The sequence below is a fragment of the Lissotriton vulgaris genome, chromosome 8, assembly GCF_964263255.1.
Source record: "Lissotriton vulgaris chromosome 8, aLisVul1.2, whole genome shotgun sequence".
Lineage (NCBI taxonomy): Eukaryota > Metazoa > Chordata > Amphibia > Caudata > Salamandridae > Lissotriton > Lissotriton vulgaris.
Genome location: NC_141696.1, coordinates 1109138940 through 1109159041, shown reverse-complemented (window position 1 = coordinate 1109159041; position 20102 = coordinate 1109138940). Strand labels below are relative to the sequence as shown.

The following is a 20102-nucleotide window of genomic DNA, read 5'->3' as shown; positions in this document are numbered from 1 at the left end:
CGTGCTTGGAATGACGTGGAGGGCCAATTCACTTTTGGCCTGAAAGCAAGAGCATGTCAAAGGAGATAAATACAATATCACATATTTCATAAAAATTACATAAGATATTCATTTTGTATGCAAATATCAACCAGTGCATGAAAGTTCTCGCTCTGGCTACCTTTAGATAAGGATAAATTCACATTAATGCAGTGCCTTGTTCCCATTGCTGTTGATGTACTACACAGGAAGTGACGTAATACGTGTAGCCCCTATTTGACTGACCACACAGGGGTTGACCGATTCAAATGATCTTGCTGGGGTTTGAATCTAAGAACCTTTGGAAAAAGATGCCTCCGGTGACGCAAGACCTTCTTTGTTGCTCTTGTTGTAAGGCACATTGCGCATGGGTATGGTGCATGTATTCATATTCATGGGATATAAATGTATTGTAGGTGAATACACTCTACGACATTAAAGTGCTAATACAAGGTACACGTTACAGTGTCACTCATTGATGGCAACTCAATCACTCAGAAGTGGAAGAGACAGGATAGACTTGTGAAAAGGTATATGTGTATATATATATATATATATATATATATATATACACATATATATATATATATATATATATATAAAAACATTTTTTTTTATTTATTTTTACACCAGAAAGATGGAATGGGGAAGAAGGTGCGAACACAATTCATACCACACGAGTGCCTATACTGACATACTATTTCAGAATCAGAGAGGGTACCAATTTAGGTTTCATTTCCACAATGTTATAGTGAAATATCGCTTGATAATTTGCCCCTGGCATTTCTACATTACAGGATATTTTCTGCAGTACAATTTTGCAATTACCATCATTTTGACTATGACATTTTACAATGGCGACGGGTTATGTTGTAGACACAATAATTCTCGTTGATTTCCTTCAACGTCCAGCCATTGCATTAGGAGAAGCATGATTTTCCTCCAAATAAATACATTCAAATGTAAAAAAAGTATGTTAATTTTTGCTAGCTATTGAGTCTCAAATACGTAATTCAACTTATTGAATAAAAGAAGTTAAGTGATGCACACATTTCTGTGACTTGCAGAAATATATATGGTCCACAAACGGGCCGGTTTGATGACATACTGGGGAATGCTGTATTGACTGTGATTCACACACAGCTCGCCTCTTTAAGTCTTGTGGTTGGACCGATCACATGGCATATCCTATACCTAATCATAGATCATACTCTTATTTAGATATGATCAGTGAAATGCCTCATTAAGGTCACGTGGAGGTTGTAACAAAGGAAAACACAATTCCAGTAATGCAAGTGTTAGAGTGCAATGCAACCTTAACTCCACAAATACACACAAATGTACAGGAATATATATAAAATATATTTATATACAAGAGTGGGTTTTCCCTATGGCTTCCTTCTGACCATCTACAATTTGTGTCGTTTCCAGGACATATCCGCGAATATCACTGCTGAACAAAGGTAACCCTGTTTATTAAATGACAACAGCCATAAAATCTGCAATGTCTTCTTGGCCTGTTGTACTGTTACCTATAGCCAAATAAGTGCATGTTAGTGAATAAGAAAATCATGATTCAGTGCCCAGTTTTTCTCAATCTGTATTAACCACTGTGTCAGGTGTGTGGGTCAGGCATCAGCCTGTACAACAGGCCTATCCAACTTCTGTATTCTGCACGTTAGCATGTGCCTTCCTCCACAAAAGTGTCCTAGGGGAATTTTTCTCCTAGAGTACCCTTCATCTCATACTGCTGATGGAATCTCCACTGGCGCACGGTCGCCGCCCTTCTGGTTTCACAACAGGAAGAGGCGGGGAAAAGGGAAGTGCTGACACACTAAGACAGACTACTTCACTTCCTTCTCTATGGAGCATCCTCAAGAAAGATGCAGGTTGGTCCTTTGGGAGGGTGATTCTTTAGTGCATGGCAGACTATGCAGTACAGCATGCCCCTCCTCCTAACCCATGCACATATACAGTATACAGACAAACTCTGTCTCGGTTGGAAGCAACTTTTTTCAACAACTCACAATGTCAAATCATAAAACACGTTGTGGTTGCTTAAAGGTCCTTGCTTTCATTGGTGCCAGTTAGTGAGGGCAGGTATCTACCAGAGCTTGTTTCCTCGTATAAGGGCACAGGGATTTCCTGAAGGTTGGCAAGTCTACTAGGCCTGGGAGGTGACATCAGAGTGATCGTCCTGTTCTCATAGTCCCCGGGCAGCACGTGTTCGTACACGCTCTGTAGCCCCACTGTTTTGGGCATATGCGTAGGTGGGTGCTGCCCCACCTGGTAGTAGTTATCCCTGCGGTGGGGGTCCCGGGGCAAGGATGTGCTCTTGCAGTAGGTGGATAAGGAGCGCTTCGTTGGGGGGATGGCAGTAGAGTTGGGGCTGGTAGACGTGTCACCTGTAGGACTCCAGCAACGGTCCGAGTGCCCCAGGATCTTGCATTCATTGGTACACGCCCACAAACCTACAATGGAAGGCATAAACATATTACTGACATCACTGAGAAAAGATCATGGAAAACCAGCATGAACTCTGGGGTTATTGTTGCTCACAATTCGCCCAACACCCAAACTCGAAGAAACTTCCCAGACTAAATAAAACAAACTTTTTGAGACCTAAACATTTTTTCCACACCCACAGGCATACCTTATAAATTCCATGTATAATTAAGATACTCTTGCTTCACTTGCCAAAAAAATCAAAAACACCTCAGGTGATAAGCACAATATGGGTTGTGCCTATTTTGTATTACTGTTATTAACTACAATGTGTGTACAAACCCCCCTTTGCATAACCGCTTGGGGCCCGATTTACAGAACTAACTTAAGGCAAAATCCTAAACTTACTACTTTTGGTATTCACAGAAGTTAGGATTTTGTCTTAAGTTTGTCTTAAGACAGACTTAAGTTAGGATTTTGTCTTAAGTCTCTCTTAAGACAAACTTAAGACAAAATCCTAACTTCTGTGAATACCAAAAGTAGTAAGTTTAGGATTTTGTCTTAAGTTAGTTCTGTGAATCGGGCCCTTACTTTTTGAGCAGGGGTTCTTACACATAAAGAAGCAGAACATGGTAAGATAAGGGCTATGAAGGTGGGTGGGCAGACACTGATGATAGTGGTTACTTACCATTCTGCATGCGGGTGATGATGTCCCTCTTCAGGGCATCGCTGCTAATGTCGGAGTCACTGTCGTTGAAATCGCTGTCCCCTTTACCACTGTCTTTTCCACTGTACTTCTCAGCCTCTCGTGTGGAGATGGTGTTGAAAGAGTGGCCATTCCAGATGGTGACGCGGGGCACAGAATCCTTATCATAAGCCGGGGCAGAGGCATAGTTCTGTTAGGTGAGGAAGTTAAAAGGTCTTGAGCACAGGGTGGAAACACATGTGATTCTTTATAAAGACTATCTTAAAAGAGCAAGAAACTTTGACAATAGAGCAATTGGCTTCTTGACACAAAAAGAAATATTTGCAAAGTTTGAATTCTGCAATGTCGTAAACTAAAAGCAATTGTAGGGGTGTACAATAAATGTTTATATATATATATTCCTTTGTTTGTTGTCCCGTGAATTGACACCGCTTCTCCTGACCGAAGGGCGCGTTGCCGCAGCGGACGTCACAGGAGAGGGTCCATAGTAATTCCACCTCTCCCTTAACACAAGGATAACGATGGCGCATGTAAAGCGAAGTGAGCAAGGCTGGTTACATCCGAAACGCGTACAATGGTGGCTAGACAATAGCAATTCAAAAGTATTTACACACGTGTATAGATATATAAAAAAAACACAAATTCACTAGTTTTAGTTAGCAGAGCTGCTAACTATAACTTGAACCCTCACCATGCACTGCTTATGACCTCACATATTACATGACGCATGACATATTCTATGACTATAATGTTCCTCTAGTCTTTGTTGTTGTTACTTTAACCTGTGTTTTCCTCAGTGAGTTTATAGGACCTTTTAAACTTAAAGTAATATATAATTACCTTACTTAAATCCAACCCCCCCACTTCGCACAGCCTGTGCTATGTGTAAAATGGTACAAGTGATAGGGTACACTTACAATTGGCAATGACAGACCCTGTAAATCCCTAATAGATAATAGGGCCTGGGGTTGTAATCTACCTATAAGTGCCTGGTGTATAATGGGGAATGAAGATCTAGAGGCCCAGCAGATTTCCTGTGCTTGCATGTGTGTTGCTGTGTGCCTGCTGTCCTGCCTTGCAGCTGGACTTTAAAAGTACATTCTTTCAATTGCCATTGACAGACCCTATAAGTACATAGTATATAATAGGGCTAGGTGTTTCCAACTACTTATAAGTCCCAAGCATATAATACGACACATATGTTTAGGGGCTAGCAGATTTCCTGCACTTGCATGTGTGCACTGCTGAGTGCCTTTTGTCATTTTAAAGGCAGCCTGGCTTTGCAGGCTATCTTTAAAAGTAAATTGTGTGCAAACTCGACTTTATATGTATGGGCACTTTTACAGTGATAATCTACATTATTTTTTACAAATTAGGCACCCCCAGGGCCTACCCCCGGTGTCTCAGGGGTGGGGGGTCATGTAACTATAAGCAGCGGCCATATGAAATATGTTTTGTGTGCCCTGGGGAGGGGAAAACTGCCTGTTTCATGTTTCCCCATTGTAGATACTTAGCTCCATAGGCTAAATAATATTTTATTTAGTTATAAATATTGCTAGGAAAGGAGTTAAATATCATTCAAGGACGAAAGCTCCATGAGGTGACCGACCCACCTCGAGGGTGAAGCTGGCCAGAATTTCAAGTATGTCCCGCTGAAATCTCCAGAGCTCCAGACTGCCAGAATTTGCCTCGTGGAAAGTGAAACCGGTAAACCCTCTTCGCCTGCTGTGGAGGGTTGATCGACGTCAGAAGAAAAAGCTCCAGAAAAGTTTTTAAGTGTGATGATAACATTTTAACGGGGGCCTCCTACTTAGTCTATCCTACCAGCCTCCATCGAGGTGAGCCTCAAACTTTTACTATGTCCTGGTCCCGGTCAAGCGCCACCTGATGTCCCAGTGTGGCGCAATAGGGTTTTAAGCACTATAAAGTGGTTAATCTTAAAAAAATTATATTCCGGTTCCCTACATTTGATTTTTGTCATTTTGGCGTCTAGCTGTTCATGAAAATATTTCCTATTTTTATAAATTGGTGTGGGATTTTTACTGTCTGTTGTGTCTTACTTAATTTATGTATGGATGATTTTTAAATGCTTTATACTCCTGTCTCCCAAGTTAGGCCTGACTGCTCGTTATCAGCTACCTAGGGTTGAGCAAGGGGCTAATTTGGAGCTACCTTTATTGGTCCCTGTACCAGGGTAGTGACCTTGTTACTAGTGATAGGTGCATACTTACCCCTACCAATAATCGACTTTCCGACAATTAATGTGAAAATGAGAACATTAGCCTTGTAAAGAAGCATACATTTTGGCATGCAAAACTTATTCATGGTTGTACAGGTCTAGCATAGCTCTTATCTCACACATCTGTATCACAGTAGGGCATTCCAGCAAATATTGACAATACATTATTGTGGAGGCCAAAATATTGACAGCCAAAATATTGTGAATATAATCATATATAAATAAGTACAGATTTACTATACTTAGCTTCACATATATGCACTGTGACAATATATATATCTTCAAAGTATGTAGATGTGGAGTTAAGAACAGCAAATCTGTACTCCCCTATATACATTTAGCCTAACAATATTTTGAGCCTAGATATTTAGGCCTTGATATTTTGGCCAGCTATATTTTTGTCCTCAATATTCTGACATACAAGCCACCCTAAAGTTATTTAGCTGTGCATACCAATCCAAAAAAAGTAAACTTTGAAAAAGCATTTGGTCCGGGACTGACAGCCATCCTTTTGGCTTTGCCATTGCTTCTTTTGCCATTGCTTTTGCAAAACATTATTGTTTTGTCCTAGCCTCTATAAAAAAATGCCTAAAAGCAAGAATATTTTTGTTATGTTGTGTGAATTTGTAGAACACGACTAATAACCTGTGGGGGTATCCAGGTGCTGAGTAGGGCAGGCCTGAGGGGAAGGATGAGATCATGCCTATTTCGCTTGGAAGGGCCATGTCTTGAGGTTCCTTTGGAGGTCCATGAGGGAGGGGCTGGGGGAAAGTTCTGAGGTGTTTCAGGAGGTCGTTTCAGGTCTTGGCTGAGAGGTATAGGAAGGAGCAGCCTCCGCTTCTGGTCTTCTTGATGCGAGAGAGGTGTGCTCTTGCGTGGGAGGCAGATCAAAGATATCTGGTGGGTTAGTAGAATTGAGGTGGTGGTCTGAGGTAATCTAGACAGCTCTTATGGAGAACTTTGGAGGCGGGGTGAGTAGCTTAAACTTACAACTTTCCTGGAGTGGGAGCCAGTGGAGATTGTTGAGCTGTATGGAGATGTGTTTATTTTGTGAGATGTTGAGGCATTTTGGGTGGTTTGGAGTTTACATAGGACATGAGCTGGTATTTCAATGTAGAGGGTGTATCTGTAATCAAGTCTACTTGTGATAAGAGCCTGGGTGACCATTCGTCTGGTGTTCAGTGGGATCCACTTTGAAATCTTGCGTAGCATTCACAGGATGTGGAAGCATGATGAAGAGAAGGGGTTGATCTGTCTGCTCATAGAGAGGTTGGTGTCCAGGAGGATCCTGAGGTTCTTGGCATGGTCCACAGGGGTTGGTAGGCGGCCAAGTCCATAGGGCCATAAAAGAGGCATCCCAGGGAAATGATTGTTGCTGAATATTAGGACTTCGGTTTTGTCTGTGTTGAGCTGGAGGCAGTTGTTTTTCATCCAAGCAACAAAGTTGCTCATGCAATTGGTGAAGTTTGCATTCACGGTTCTGGTTGAGTTGGTAAGGGAGGATATGAGCTCTGTGTTACCGTTGTAGGTACTATGTTGATGCTGTGGGCTCTGCCAATATCCTCGAGGGGCGCCATTTAGATGTTGACGAATGTTGAGCAGAGCGACAGTCCTTGAGGGAATCCACAGATGAGTTTCTTAGGTTCTGAGGTGCAGGGGGGAATCTAACTCATTGAGTTCTGTGCCATGTGAAAGGAGGATATCCACTTGAGGGCCAGTCCACAGATACCCAAGTGCTGGTGCCTTCAGAGGAGTGACTTGTGGGAGAACGTATCGAAAGCTGCAGAGAAGTCAAGGAGGATGAGTGCGACCATTTCTCCTCAGTCAAGGATGCCTCTGAGATTATAGGTGGCTGCGGTGAGGACTATTTCTGTGCTGTGGTTTGTGTGAGAGCCTGATTGACAACTCTCTAGGTGTTAGTGGACTTTAAGTGTCAGCAGGTTGGGTATTGATGGCTTTCTCCACAAATATAGATGGAAAAGGCAGGAGGCAGATGGGTCTGTAGATGTTGAAGGTGTTGGGGTCTGCGGTTGGTTTCTTCAATAGGACTTTGACTTCTGTCTTTTTCCAGCAAGGCAAGTGGTTATGGAGGTGTTGATGATAGCGGTAAGCACAGTGGGATGATTGTTCTTCTATGGTTGTATATGAAGTGGAAGCATGGGTCTGAGGGGGCTGCTGAGTAGATGGGATTCATCAGGTGCTCGGTTCTTCGAGAGGGACTTCCAGTTTCTTAGCTGCTGTTTGGTGATGAAGGAGGTGTTGGGCTGGTCGAGGGAGTTCATATGGGTATGCTGTCAGTCAAATGTGTTGTAGATCTTGGCAATCATCGGTTTGAAGACGTTTGAGAGGTTTTTTCAGACTTCTTGGGATGGCAGGATGTTGTTGGCAGCTGCGGGATTGGAGAACGTGTTGTTGATGGTGAAAGTTCTTTGCCATTGTTAAAGTTGGCTTTGAGTCTCAGAGTTAGAGCCTTTTTGTTTGTTTTTCGTAGTTGTTGGTGGTAGTGGTTGAGGGTGGCTTTGTATTTGGATCTTATGGTGGTGTTTTGTTGAGTCTCCATTTTCTCTCAAGTTGTTTGCAGTGGAGCTTGGACTCCCTGAGGTCGTTTGTGTATCAGCTGGGTCATTTGTTGTTTTTGTAGGTCTTGTTTCTAGTGAGAGCAGTGCGGTTGGCACAGTCATGAGCCATTTATTGAAGAGCTTGATGTCAACATCAATAATCTCAGTGTGGCCGGGTGGGCGTTCCTGTAGGGTCTTGTTCCAGATTTGTTTAGTTATTTTTTCCCAGCGTCTTCATAATGCTTCGAGTTTTTCTGGTGGGGTGGCTTGGTGGGTGGGAATCTTGAAAAGTTTGATGTGCGGGTCAGACCATGTGAGTGGGTGGTGTGGATCTGGTTGTTGGAGGAGAAAATAGGGTTGAGGAAGTGGCCTGCTGTGTAGGTTGGTCCTTGGATGAGCTGGGCAGTTCTAAGGTTGCAGAGGCTGTTGAGTAGGGCCGTGTAGTAGGGATCTGTGGTGTCTTCCAGGGGGAAATTGAGGTTCCCGAGGAGGATGTAGTTGGTTGATCTGATGGAGAGGAGAGGGCTGGAGTCTGCATTGAGGTTGCAGAATTTGGCTTGGGGGATGGTAGGTGAGGGTTCTCTTAAGGGCTGCGTTGCAGTCCGTTCAAGTGTTGAAATGTAGTTGTTCCATTAAGTTGGTGTTCCAGTCCGTGGAGGTTGTGCATTCAATCGTATGTTTGTAAATGATCGCAAGTCCTCCACCTGGTTTGTAGATTTCAGTCCTGGTGTGCGATGTCTAGGTTAAGAGAAGGTTGGTTGTGTTGCTGTTGAGGAGCTGCCAAATTTCAATGGAGTGTTTCCCAAGGGATCGAACGTTCAGGAGCATGGCGGATTGTTGGTGTGGTGGTGGTGTGAATGGGTTGTTTGGAGGTAGTGGTGTCGGCGCCTGAGGTGTTGCAGGTAATATCGCAATGGGTGCATGAGAAAGGCCCTCCCATTGTTCTAGGGGATATGTGGAAGCAGCGTGTTTGCCAGTGTGTGTTGTTGAGGACAAGGAGGATGGCAAAGGAGTAGTGGTGGCATTTGTTGGCTCTGGTGGTGGTTGTGGTGTTGCCTTGATTGGTCGTGGGGTCAGGGTTCCTGCCACTGGGCGTGGTCTAGGCGCATACATGCTTGTCTTTGGTACGCCGTTGATGAGCCAGCTGGGCATCGCTTGCACAGAACACTATGGCCTGCATGAAGTAGGTCCTGGGATGGAAGAGGCTTCTGTTGTTGGGAAAAATTGTGAGTGGGAAATCCCAGCCCGGAAAAACCCGAGCAGCAGCGCTGTCACTTGGTCAAAAGGCAGCAACTGGATTAGGCTGGAACAAACAGGAACTGGAGACCACTGGCACATGGCAAACAAGGCGCCCAGGTGCCTCCTAATGTAGTTACGCTGTGGCCTGCATAAAGTAGGCCCTGGGTTGGGCAGGGCTTCTATTGGTAGGGAAAACAGTGAGCGAGAAAACCTTGGCTGGTTTGGTCTCCAAAAGCACACATTTCCATAGAAATTTCCAGTATTTGAACTACTCTGTGTGTGACTGTGCTCCTGATGAAAGGGCAGAATGCAGTTATTTATAGCAGTGCTTAATTTGGGCTGGTGTTTTCTGGTGCTGGGGACTGCTAACCATTTCTTAACACTTGCAGTTTGATAGTCTAACTCATGGAGGCGCTGTCTGATTTTTTTGTAAATGAGCACATCAACAGTGTACAGAACAATTTAATACATTACAAAAAATAATAAAAAATGATACCCACAAATCAAAGGCTTTGATATGCTGGTATTAGTCCAAACTGACACCTTTGTAGAATTGTGATGATTAGTGGCTGGCACTGTATTGGCATTTGGCAGTGCTAGTAGGGACAGGAGTGGTGTAAGCTGCTGTAGCCTCCTGGGCCCTGGCACTTACATTATTAAAAAATAAGCACTGATTCACAGTCGTTAGCCAATTGCTGAATTGTTCTGATCAGTTGTCCTGTGCTGTATGCTGTGGTGGGTGGAGAAAATATGTAGCTAACCTAACAATAGACCACTGGATGAAGAGGCCTGACTGAAAGCCCCTATACGTAACCTTAATATAGGTATAATTTTAGTAAAATCAAATGGTATTGGTTAACGCACTACCTAAAGTTTATTTGGTCAAAGGCACACATAAACTCTGGGATTTTGACTCATTAAGGGGGCGTTTTTTAGCTGGTTTGGTGAGGATAGGTAAGCTAATTATTTTAAAAACTTGGCCTGCTATTTTTTCTACTCATTGGATTTTGTATTCTCGTCTATACGTGGAAGAGTATTTGTTCAGCAATTACACTTTGATTATGAGGTTTATATTACCAACACTGGCTCAGGGCCAGTAGCTTGCAATTTTTTTTTGTGTGTGTGAAGACTCTCTGTTTATGTTTGGAGCTCCACTCTACCAAGGAAGACTTTCACCCATGGGCAATGCCTCCCTTCGGCCATCATTGATGCAGCCTCAGATTTTACATGGAAGTTCTGTGAGGCAGCAGTCACTGGCAGACAGGTTGAAAAGGTGTGAAATAGCATAGGCTTCCCAGATACAGTGTAAATCTCATAACAGCAATCTTAAGTTGGTGCTCCTGTGTGCCTACATTTTAATTCAGTTACCGACTTTCCTGTTATTGAAAGAAGGTGACACACATACATTTCAGCAATTGCTTCTTTTTCGCCTACCTTCACATAACAAACCTCCTACACACACATGCACAACACACATTCTAACACATCTTCCGCGCCCCTCATTGCATGCTCGTGTTTGTCTTTTGTTAGCTGTCACTCCATCGTGCCATACTCCTGCCTATTTGATCAGATATCAGTGTTGACTAGATCACTGCACACAGAACGAGAGTAACATGTATATGGTGGCTTCAACAGTGCACACAGTGGACCGACAAGAAACAAGTGTCTGCTCCCTACATTTTCTGACAACATGAGTATCTGGTCACTTATTTACTCAGCAGGTCACTATTATCCCGAGAGACCAGCATCCAAAATGTAGCAGTACGTATTTTTTCTAAATTTCTGATCAAAGGGATTTGAGCTATTTTTTTAACCACTAGTCAAGATAAGAATAGGGACCTTTCCGTAAAAATGTATTTCAGTTACACAAAAAAACGGGGCTGACAATTCCATCTGTCTATACCTAAAGCAGCTGCCCTAACTAGAAACACTTATGTTAATAAATTACCTTATGCAGTGCGTAATTTGTGCCGGTGCTTTCCGGTGCTTAGCACCGGCACTTAAATGTCAGGGCCGGGTCTACTGCGCGCACACCCACATAGATGAAAGTTTTGTAAAAATAAATATATGTTATCGGTATAAACCTTTTTATTCTCTTGTACATTACTATCTGCAGCCCCGGGCCTGCCTGCGGCCGCAGCGTGTTTTTTCAGGTCATCATAGTGTGTGTGTGAGTCTGTCATCACCGGCGGCGTCATGGACCCAAAACCTATGGATAAAAGTTGCTTTATATGACGAAATCGGATCTCCTTCTGGGAGGCTCGAGTTTCTTAGAGCAGCACATGGAGAGAGTGTGTGCCTCTTCAGGTGCGGTGCGGTGTGGCCGCCTCTACAAACCTGCTAATGGACGCTTGGGGCTAGCGTGACATACTCAACCATAGGGAGGGTGACTGACATAAATGTAACATTATGTGTAGTTTGAGAATTTACAGTTCCAGGAGCACCAGAGTATCCACTTCAAATCTGTCATCATGTAACCCAAACACCTCGGTGCATTTGAATGTATATATAGTATGACATATCTGATCTAGGTGAGATACTGCTGTTGTTCACTGGCCCTAGTAGGGTGTCATCGTTGTCGCTGCATATTTATTTTTTATTGTCTATGGGATTCTGCTACTATTGCTCCTATAGAACATCGGCTCACCAGAACTGACTACGCAATGCGGCACATCAGCACAGCTGTGAAGCGCGCCAATGCTTGACTTTTTCTGATCTCAGATATAAAGTTGAATCAAGATCATAAAACAGATTTTATTTCAAGCCATGCGGCTCTACAACTCAAATATGAACTCCTGCCTTCAAGAGGAACTTCAGATCTACAGTTCAAAACTGGCCTGTGGTTGGGGAGTTCAAAAGCGAAGCATCTGACATGATCGGGCTTTAAAGTGAATGCTGCAGGGTTTAAAATAGTGCCTAAATATCCAGTCCTACGTACATTCAGCCATTAAGTGGGTCATCGATGCACCCTTCAACCATGACATGGTTCTTGCATGCCCAGTGCACCTCCCTCTGTGATATCACTTTCAAACAGATGTGCTCTTCAGTTGCCAGAATTCTTTGACCATGGACAAATAGATCCTAGGTTGTGCTTTAGCTCAACTGCAGATAAAGTACACTTTGCGAATTTACCAGAGGTTATTAAGAGGCCTTTCTACCAGGGCTACTTGGATTATGCTGCAAGGGTGGACCTAATTATGCAGCAGGGTTGATTAATTAGTCAAAGTGAAAAGGGCAATTATGTGGTAGAATGTGTAACATTTTGTGATAGTATTACTTCACTGTTTTGTCATTTTTAAACAAGTCTGGGCCAATATTCATCTGGCTGTACCAGTCTTATGCCCAAATGCAGCAATAAGCGACTAAAGGCGACCAGGCAATCTTCACGAAGGGCCTTCTACTGCTCGGCAACATGCGTGCCTTCATTTCCAGCAACGTTTGATCTGTTCGGGCCTGAAACAATTTTTTTGCTAGAATCTGAAAATGATGCAGCAGGTGGTGGATTATGTGGCTAATGTGTCAATCTATAATTGTGCTGGAAAAGATGCGGCTGCAGAATCGCACAATTTCAGTGGCATTCCCTACTGCCAATTAAATCCATGAGTTTTTAAGGCGCCCATTTCCTGCCCCCCCCACCCCCACCCCCCTCTGCCCTACCATACCAAATACAGCTCTTGGGCGGTATCATTTCATGGATCCCTATTTTTTTCAGTCCTAAAGAAAACATCCCTTGGTGCACTCTCCACTTCACTGGAGTAATCAGTAGTGTGGCTAACAGGACTCGACTGCTACATGTTCATGACGCAAGCTTGGTTGGCTGCACCGGGGCTGGGGTACCCTGTGCTTCTTTTGCAGATCTGCAACCTGTGCAGTGTGGCTCCGGCACCCATCTCCTCCCCAAAGTCTTTCACTTGACGCAAATATGCATCCATCCTCAGAGGATTATTCTATTAAGGATATATATTGGGGTGGTGGCCCCTGGGGTTTGGTTGCCCTGGGCAGGTGCACAGCTTGCACATGCCTAAAGCCGCCCCTGCTGTTACATCTACAGTGATGAGGAAGAGTTTACACTTTACACATGATAACGTTGTGGGAGTCTCTGTCAGTTCTGCCCACAATGTTGCTGAGGAGTGGGGGGTTGTTGTGGTAGTTTTGACGAAGAAGCCACTTGCACAGCGCCTTTTGGGATCACCATCAATACCCAGCGCATCCTCTCATTGGCCACTGAACATATAATTGGGGCCATTGGAATTATGCAATCTACGACCATGAGTGTTTTCCGCATAATTATGGATTGACTGCACTTGATCCACCATATGCTAGGTACTTTGCAGATTTCATCCAAAAAAGGGTTGTTTCTAGCTCAAATGGTTCAAACGTCTACGCCTGATGTAGTGCAGTGGGAAACCCCTGCAAAGATGAACTAGTCACCTTTCAGTTGCTGATTGGTTTGTTAACCTGGTACTAATGAGGTAAAACTTTAGCACATAATGAAGTAATGTGTGTGAAAACACCCAAAAGCAACCAAATACTGCTGCTGAATGTGCCGCATTATGCCGCATAAGCGGCCTTTCATTGCTGCATACTTTAGCCAATACTTCAAACTAAGTTGGTCTTCCGCATAATGCCAGTGGCCCTGCAAAAGGTCGTTGCCATAGTCAGCAGGACTCGAACAAGAGGACAAGAGGCCACGAGTAATGCTTCCAGTTAACCTCAACTGCAGGGACATTCTTTCAATCCTCGCAAAACGCTTCTCTTCAGTGAACACTAATGTGAACCAGTCTTTTTTTCCGAAATGAAAAAGAATATAACACAACGAATTCAACTTGTTCACCGCCATCTCCCCCAGACGTCAAAAACATGGATTTCATGAAAATGTCTATGCCCGACCCTTGATTGCTAACGCCCAGGGACCATGTGACAAAGTGAAAAAAATCAAATGGGAAAAGATGCTTCACATTATGTTTATTTATGCGAGTTCGCCAGCGCAATTTGGTTATTATAGCCCCGAGCTGCGAGCGCCGGAGGCCCCTAGAGGCTAAATTCCATCTCGCACTCGGTGTGAGGCCTCCAGAAATCACTTAACTCCCCAGTGCCGGCCCGGTGCACGCGCGGCGCGGGCTATTTTAATCCCACGGAGGTGTTTCTGCGAGATGGAGACAAGTGGAGTGCAGAGGCGAGAGGCAGGGGCGGCAGAGGCCGGTTGGGGCTGCAAATTGGAGACATGGGAGGAGAAAGGGAAGAGAGGGGGTGGGAAAGAGAGAGTAAGATGGGAAAAAAGAGAACGAAAGAGGTAGCGTGGGGGAAAGGGCGGCAGAGAGAGAAAGAGAAGGGAGGGACATTGATAGAGAGATGGAGAGATGACTGAGGGATAGGGAAGAAGAGAGGAAGGGAGAGAGAGGAGAGGCGAGCAAGCAAGACAAGTGGGGAGAATGAGAGAGAGAGAGAACCTGAGTGCTTAGTAACCAGGGTACCCAGGGCTTTAAGTGGTCCGGGTCCCGCTCGCGCTCAGCACCGGCAGTTCTGAAAAGCAGGTGCTGAGACGGTTCCCTATCGGGCTCTGTATTTTTCCTCTCATCCTCAGGCAGATAAAAAAATCTTACCTCTGCAGCAGTGCCGCCCTTCGCTGCCTTTGATGTAACTTCTAAGGGACGTGTGTATAGTTCTTTCCCAGTCTCATCGCTTTTGCATTGAAGCATTTTCAATATGGTATACTATGAAGCCATGGTTGATGCGTATTCCTTTTACGCAAGTAATACCCATTGACAAAGCCAATAGTCCTGGCTTGTGGTAGGTGTAATTGTACTTGTATTATATATATGAATGTAATGACAGAAGCAGAACATTACCCGTCAGGTGGCACACTATGCTAAACACAGATTTTTAGCTTTAGTGTTTTAAACCACGCCCTAATTACATCGGCCACAGACCTTTGAGAGATCCCCCCCCCGCCCCCCTCACTCCCCGTTTTTTCATCCCACTGAGGGCATCACTGTTGTTATCCCGGCGCCACCAGCTGACAGCAGAACCATCTTATCCTGGGCATATCACTGTGCTTTAGTTCCATTACCTTCCTAAAATTGCACCGGTTACAAATCGGATGAACCTCTTTATTTTAATGCGAGATAGTTGCATCAACGAGGCGCTATACAATAACCCCAGTTCAATCATAATCGCATCTGTCAAGCTCAAGGGATGCCCAGCGTTCCTGTTTTCTCGGACCTGCGACATGAGGGATGCGCACAGATCTCAGCGTCCCTTTCTCAAATGTGGCACTGTCTACTAGCACATCCGCATCCGAAGAAACAAACGGTTAATGAGACAAACATAGCAGCAAAGAGAAAGTTCAAAGCGGGGATACGGAAGGAGCGTATTCATATTAATACACATTCCAGCAGCGCACCGGCTCAATTTTCCATTTTATTTTCGAGGCTTGCCACCTTTGCACAGTTCACCTACCCTTCTCTGTTAGTCAGTTTCTCTTTCTTGTTCCTGTGCCGCCCTCAAATACACGCTCACCTCATTTCTCTACACCTGCTTCTAACGCCCTGCCCTCATGTCGGCACTTTCTTGGCGCCATGGTAGCGCTTTTCTTCACTGAAGCGCCTCCTGGCGGGAGCATACTGCTACCTGCCTGTTGCAAAGAAGGGCCACCGTGCGCTATTAAGGAACCCACCTGGGTTTCCCCAGGGCTGGAGAGGGCTGTTGCGAGCTTGTGGCTTCTTTCAAGGTCTGAGGCGCCCCTTGACTTTCACCCTGCACACAGCAACTCGCGGAGTGGGGGTGGGGCTGTGCAATGCCGGCGGACAGTACCTCAAAGATGGGTCGTGCTGCACTGCATTCCCCACTGCCTTAGCTGCACTTGGGTCCTGGGAGGTGCACTGGGTGGAGTGATCCTATCTAATCACGCCGTTTTTTCAAAATATAAATCCTCAATTCAACCAGCGGTGTAGCCTTGAATCACTGTGGGAGAATCAATGGAACAATAGGTGCAGATCGCAGCACAAAGCCTGAGAACTTGTTGATATGGAGCCATATTGCTAAGACCAGGTGTTTTTTGGTCCCAGCTTGCCTGATCAATTGAGTGTGACCTTGGGCAAATGCAGTGGCTCTTCCGTTGCTTCACCTGTCTTATCTTTCGATATTAGCCTTGTTCATAAAGAGGATGCTGCCAACTTACGGACTTTAAAATAAAACGTTAACTTTTCTCGTACAAAGGCTTCATCTACAAAACAGGGATAGGTACTCAAAATATGCATAGCTCACAAGCATCTTCAGTTTGCGTTTTTACGCTATCTCATGAGTCCTCACTCGCTTCCACGCTTTCTTAATACAAATACATATTGCATGTCTTGCGTCTGTGACATTAAATAATTAAAAAAATATTCTCCAACATTTTAGAAAAAAAAATCTCATAGAAAAAAATCTTGGTATTTACATATCCTTAAAACATTATCTACCAATCCTAAAATATATATCACATTAAGTCCCTTCATTTAGGCTGTGGTCTATTTGCATATCACTAACCACATAATTTATGTCACCTATCCTCATCTCTGTAATCATGCTGCTCTAGCTCCATTGAATCCAGCCGCCTCGGCACTGAGTGTTCTGAAGTGCAGCGCCTGCGTTCCTAAAATGGCACCTTTCTTCCAGGCTGGCACTGCCTGGCCGCTCTGCCAGACTTCTCCCTCCTTTCAGCAAAGGCGACAGCGACTCCTGTGGCCATATGGAGACTACAGGTGTCTTGCTACATGACTACTGATGGTGCTGTTCTTCAACTGGCCACTGGGTGTAGCTGCTTCAACAGGAGTTCAGAGGTAACTCCAAGTAATTGTAAAGTAATCACTTTACAATAAATATTAAAATAAATACACATGGCTCATAGTACTCAAACATGTCAGGCATTCCTGCATCTGCACCACCACAAAAGCATACAAGGCAACATGAGAAAAACTCTTCATTTACATTGGAAGGGGTAAAAGCCCTTCGGCGGGGACGGGGAATAAAAGTGAATGTTAAGTTTTATTTTAATCTAACTGAATTCTCCTCTCAAAGTCAACTAATAAGCACGCGTTAGATCGTAGGGTCACGTGCCAGCCTGGCTCTTACCGCAGTGTTGGTCCTGTGCAACATGGTCTTGGCCTCGTACAGGCAGGAGGTGACCTCCCCACTCTCCTCCACGCTCGATGCCTCGTCGCCAGTTGTAGGTTCTTTAAAGGGGGACTTGTGGGGAAGAAAGGATGGGACATCGAAGACTTCGTCTCTCTGTCCAGGGATGAAGCTGTCTCCTTCCTGCTCCCCACACTCTGCGTCGGACAGGTCTCTCTGGCCGGGGATCTCTTTCTGGGCCTGGGGGTCCTTCCGGTGCTTCCGGCAGGTGGTGGCGATGGCGATGATGGAGGCCAGGAGCAGGGTGCAGCTTCCTGCCAGGACAATGATGACAATCAGAGGAATGTCCCAGTGGAAGGGCTCTTCCTCCCAGGTCCCAGCGGCCTCGTGGCTGGCAGAGGGCTCTATGTCCGTCACCAGTATGTTGACTGTGACCGTGGTGGTCAAAGGGGGCCTGCCGCCATCACTGACACTGACCAGGACTCTGTACAGGTGTCCCAACTGGTGGCTCAGGTCTGCATTGAGGAACAAATCCCCTGTCGCCTTGTTGATGGTGAAGAGGTCTCGGTGCTCCTGTGACAGGCTAAACGTGAGGACAGCATTGACCCCCTCGTCGGGGTCTCTGGCTCTGAAGTGGGTTACCAGAGACCCCGGAGAGGCATTCATGGACACCTCGATGTCAGTTGAGCCATTGGACACAGTGGGCTGGGTAATGACCGGGGCGTTGTCGTTCTGATCCACAACCCTCACCTTGATGAGGGCGCTGCTGGACAGCTCCGGAGAACCTCCATCACTAGCCTGGATCCGAAAATCAAACTGTTTAATAACCTCATAGTTAAACGTCCGGAGAGAATAAACTGAGCCCGTGGCCGGATCCACGGACACATAAGTGGAAATCGGGGCCCCCATCACCTCGGTGTCCACCAGGGTGTAGGTCACCTTCCCGTTGTGCCCCAGGTCAGGGTCTCTGGCCACCACGGTGGTGATGTAGGAGCCCGGGGCGTTGTTTTCGAGGACGGAAACTTCATAGACGGCTTTAGCAAAGAAGGGCGGGTTGTCGTTCTCGTCGCTGACCCGGATGGTGAACTGACGGACGGTTTTGAAGGGCGGGGAGCCCAGATCTTCGGCCACGATGGTGAGGTTGTACTCGGAGATCTTCTCCCGGTCCAGGGCTGCGGCGGTCACGATCATGTAGCTGTCCTCGTAGGCCTGCTGCAGCTTGAAGTGCTCGTGCCCGTAGAGGGCGCAGTGCACCTGCCCGTTGGGGCCCGAGTCTCTGTCCAGGGTGCTGATCAGGGCCACGAAGCTCTCCCTGCTGGCGGCCTCGGTGATGTGCGCCACCCCGGCGGTGATGGAGGTCAGGGGGGTCACGGTGATGCTGGGCGCGTTATCGTTGACATCAGTGACGTGCACGATGATTTTACAGGTGGCAGAGAGCGGATTGGCGCCCAAGTCCTGCGCCTGCACATCGAACTCATAGGTCTGCTTGGTTTCAAAGTCCACCTGTCCGTCCAGAGTCAGCCGCCCTGTCCTGGAGTCCAGTTTAAAGAGTTCTCGGACCTCGGGGGAGACCTGAGAGGTGAAGCTGTAGACCACCTGTCCGTTCACCCCTTCATCGGGGTCAGCCGCGCTCAGGGCCAGCAGCAGAGACCCCAATGGGGCGTCTTCCTGCAGCTGCACGGTGATCAGGGGGTGCTCGAAGACCGGGCTGTGGTCATTGAAGTCCAGCACACGGACGGTGACGGTGGCAGTGCCGGACAGGGCCGGGGTCCCTCCATCCTTGGCCACCAGCTCCAGGGTGAAGGTGTCCTGGCTCTCCCTGTCCAGCTCCTTCACCAGCACCAGGTCCGCGTACTTCACCCCGTCCGCCCGGGTCTGCACCTCCAGGCTGAAGTGGCTGTTCACGGAGATCTGGTAACTCTGCACAGAGTTGGTCCCCACGTCCTCGTCGATGGCGATGTCCAGGGGAAGGCGGCTGCCTAGGGCGGCACTTTCTGAAACCTCCACAGGGATCTGGGCTCTGGGGAAGCGGGGGGCGTTGTCATTGATGTCCCGGACCTCCACTTCCACGTGCACGAGCCGGAACTGCTCCTTGGAGAAGCTGACCACGTCCAGGGCCAGGGTGCAGTGCGGGGTCTGCCCGCAGACCTGCTCCCGGTCGATGCGCTCCCCGATGGAGAGCTGTCCGTCGCTCTCCCGCATGCGGATCAGGGACGCGTTGAACTGCTTCATCAGGCGGAACCCCCCGGGTACATTGAGGGGCAGCTCTTCCGCCAGAGTCCCGATGACGGAGCCCGGCTCATCCTCCTCGTAGATCCGATACCTGACGCTCCTGCAAGTGCAGGTGGTGATCAGGGAGAGCAGGCAGAAGACGCCCGCTAGCAAGTGGAAGCACTTTCCCATGTCAAAAAGTCCTCTCAGGGGTGCGCTTGTCTGTTAGGGGGTATAACAGCAATTGCGCGCAAATCCTTGCTTCCTTCCAGTGACTGATGGGCACCCGGGGGCATCAGGAGGTTTTTCCCCTCGAAGATTACACACTCTCCATATCTTGCTAATAGTCTTCTGGATCCCACCTCCTCTCTCCCGGTACTTTCGGACTCTGAGAGCCGGGCTGTCAGCGCCTGTGCTTTTTGTTTGCAGACATGCAAATAGCCGAACCGAGCAGCCAATCACAGCCCGAGCCGCCGCGCGCGCCTCAGTGCCTCTTCTCTCCCAGAAAATCCATTTAGCGCGGAGTAGCTTAGAGAGCGCACCAAGAAAGGGAGATCCGTAATGCTTCCCTTTG

At 46.5% G+C, this 20102-nt stretch overlaps 1 protein-coding gene across 1 annotated transcript; it reads right to left on the bottom strand.

Moving 5' to 3' along the window:
• Window positions 1-670: 670 nt before the first annotated feature.
• On the bottom strand, window positions 671-19887 carry LOC147698323 (protocadherin-8-like). The gene is made up of 3 exons (XM_086933425.1): window positions 17318-19887; window positions 3152-3359; window positions 671-2489 (listed from the first exon to the last, which is right to left on the bottom strand). The coding sequence occupies exons 1-3, from the start codon at window positions 19718-19720 to the stop codon at window positions 2077-2079; spliced, it is 3024 nt and encodes a 1007-aa protein (XP_086789551.1). The 5' UTR covers window positions 19721-19887; the 3' UTR covers window positions 671-2076.
• Window positions 19888-20102: the final 215 nt, after the last annotated feature.

Coding starts and splice junctions, on each gene's coding strand:
- LOC147698323 (XM_086933425.1), bottom strand. CDS start 19,720: ATGGGAAAGTGCTTCCACTTGCTAGCGGGCGTCTTCTGCCTGCTCTCC. Junction 3,360..17,317: donor TGCACAGGACCAACACTGCG/GTAAGAGCCAGG, acceptor CTCACCTAACAG/AACTATGCCTCTGCCCCGGC. Junction 2,490..3,151: donor CATCACCCGCATGCAGAATG/GTAAGTAACCAC, acceptor CTTCCATTGTAG/GTTTGTGGGCGTGTACCAAT.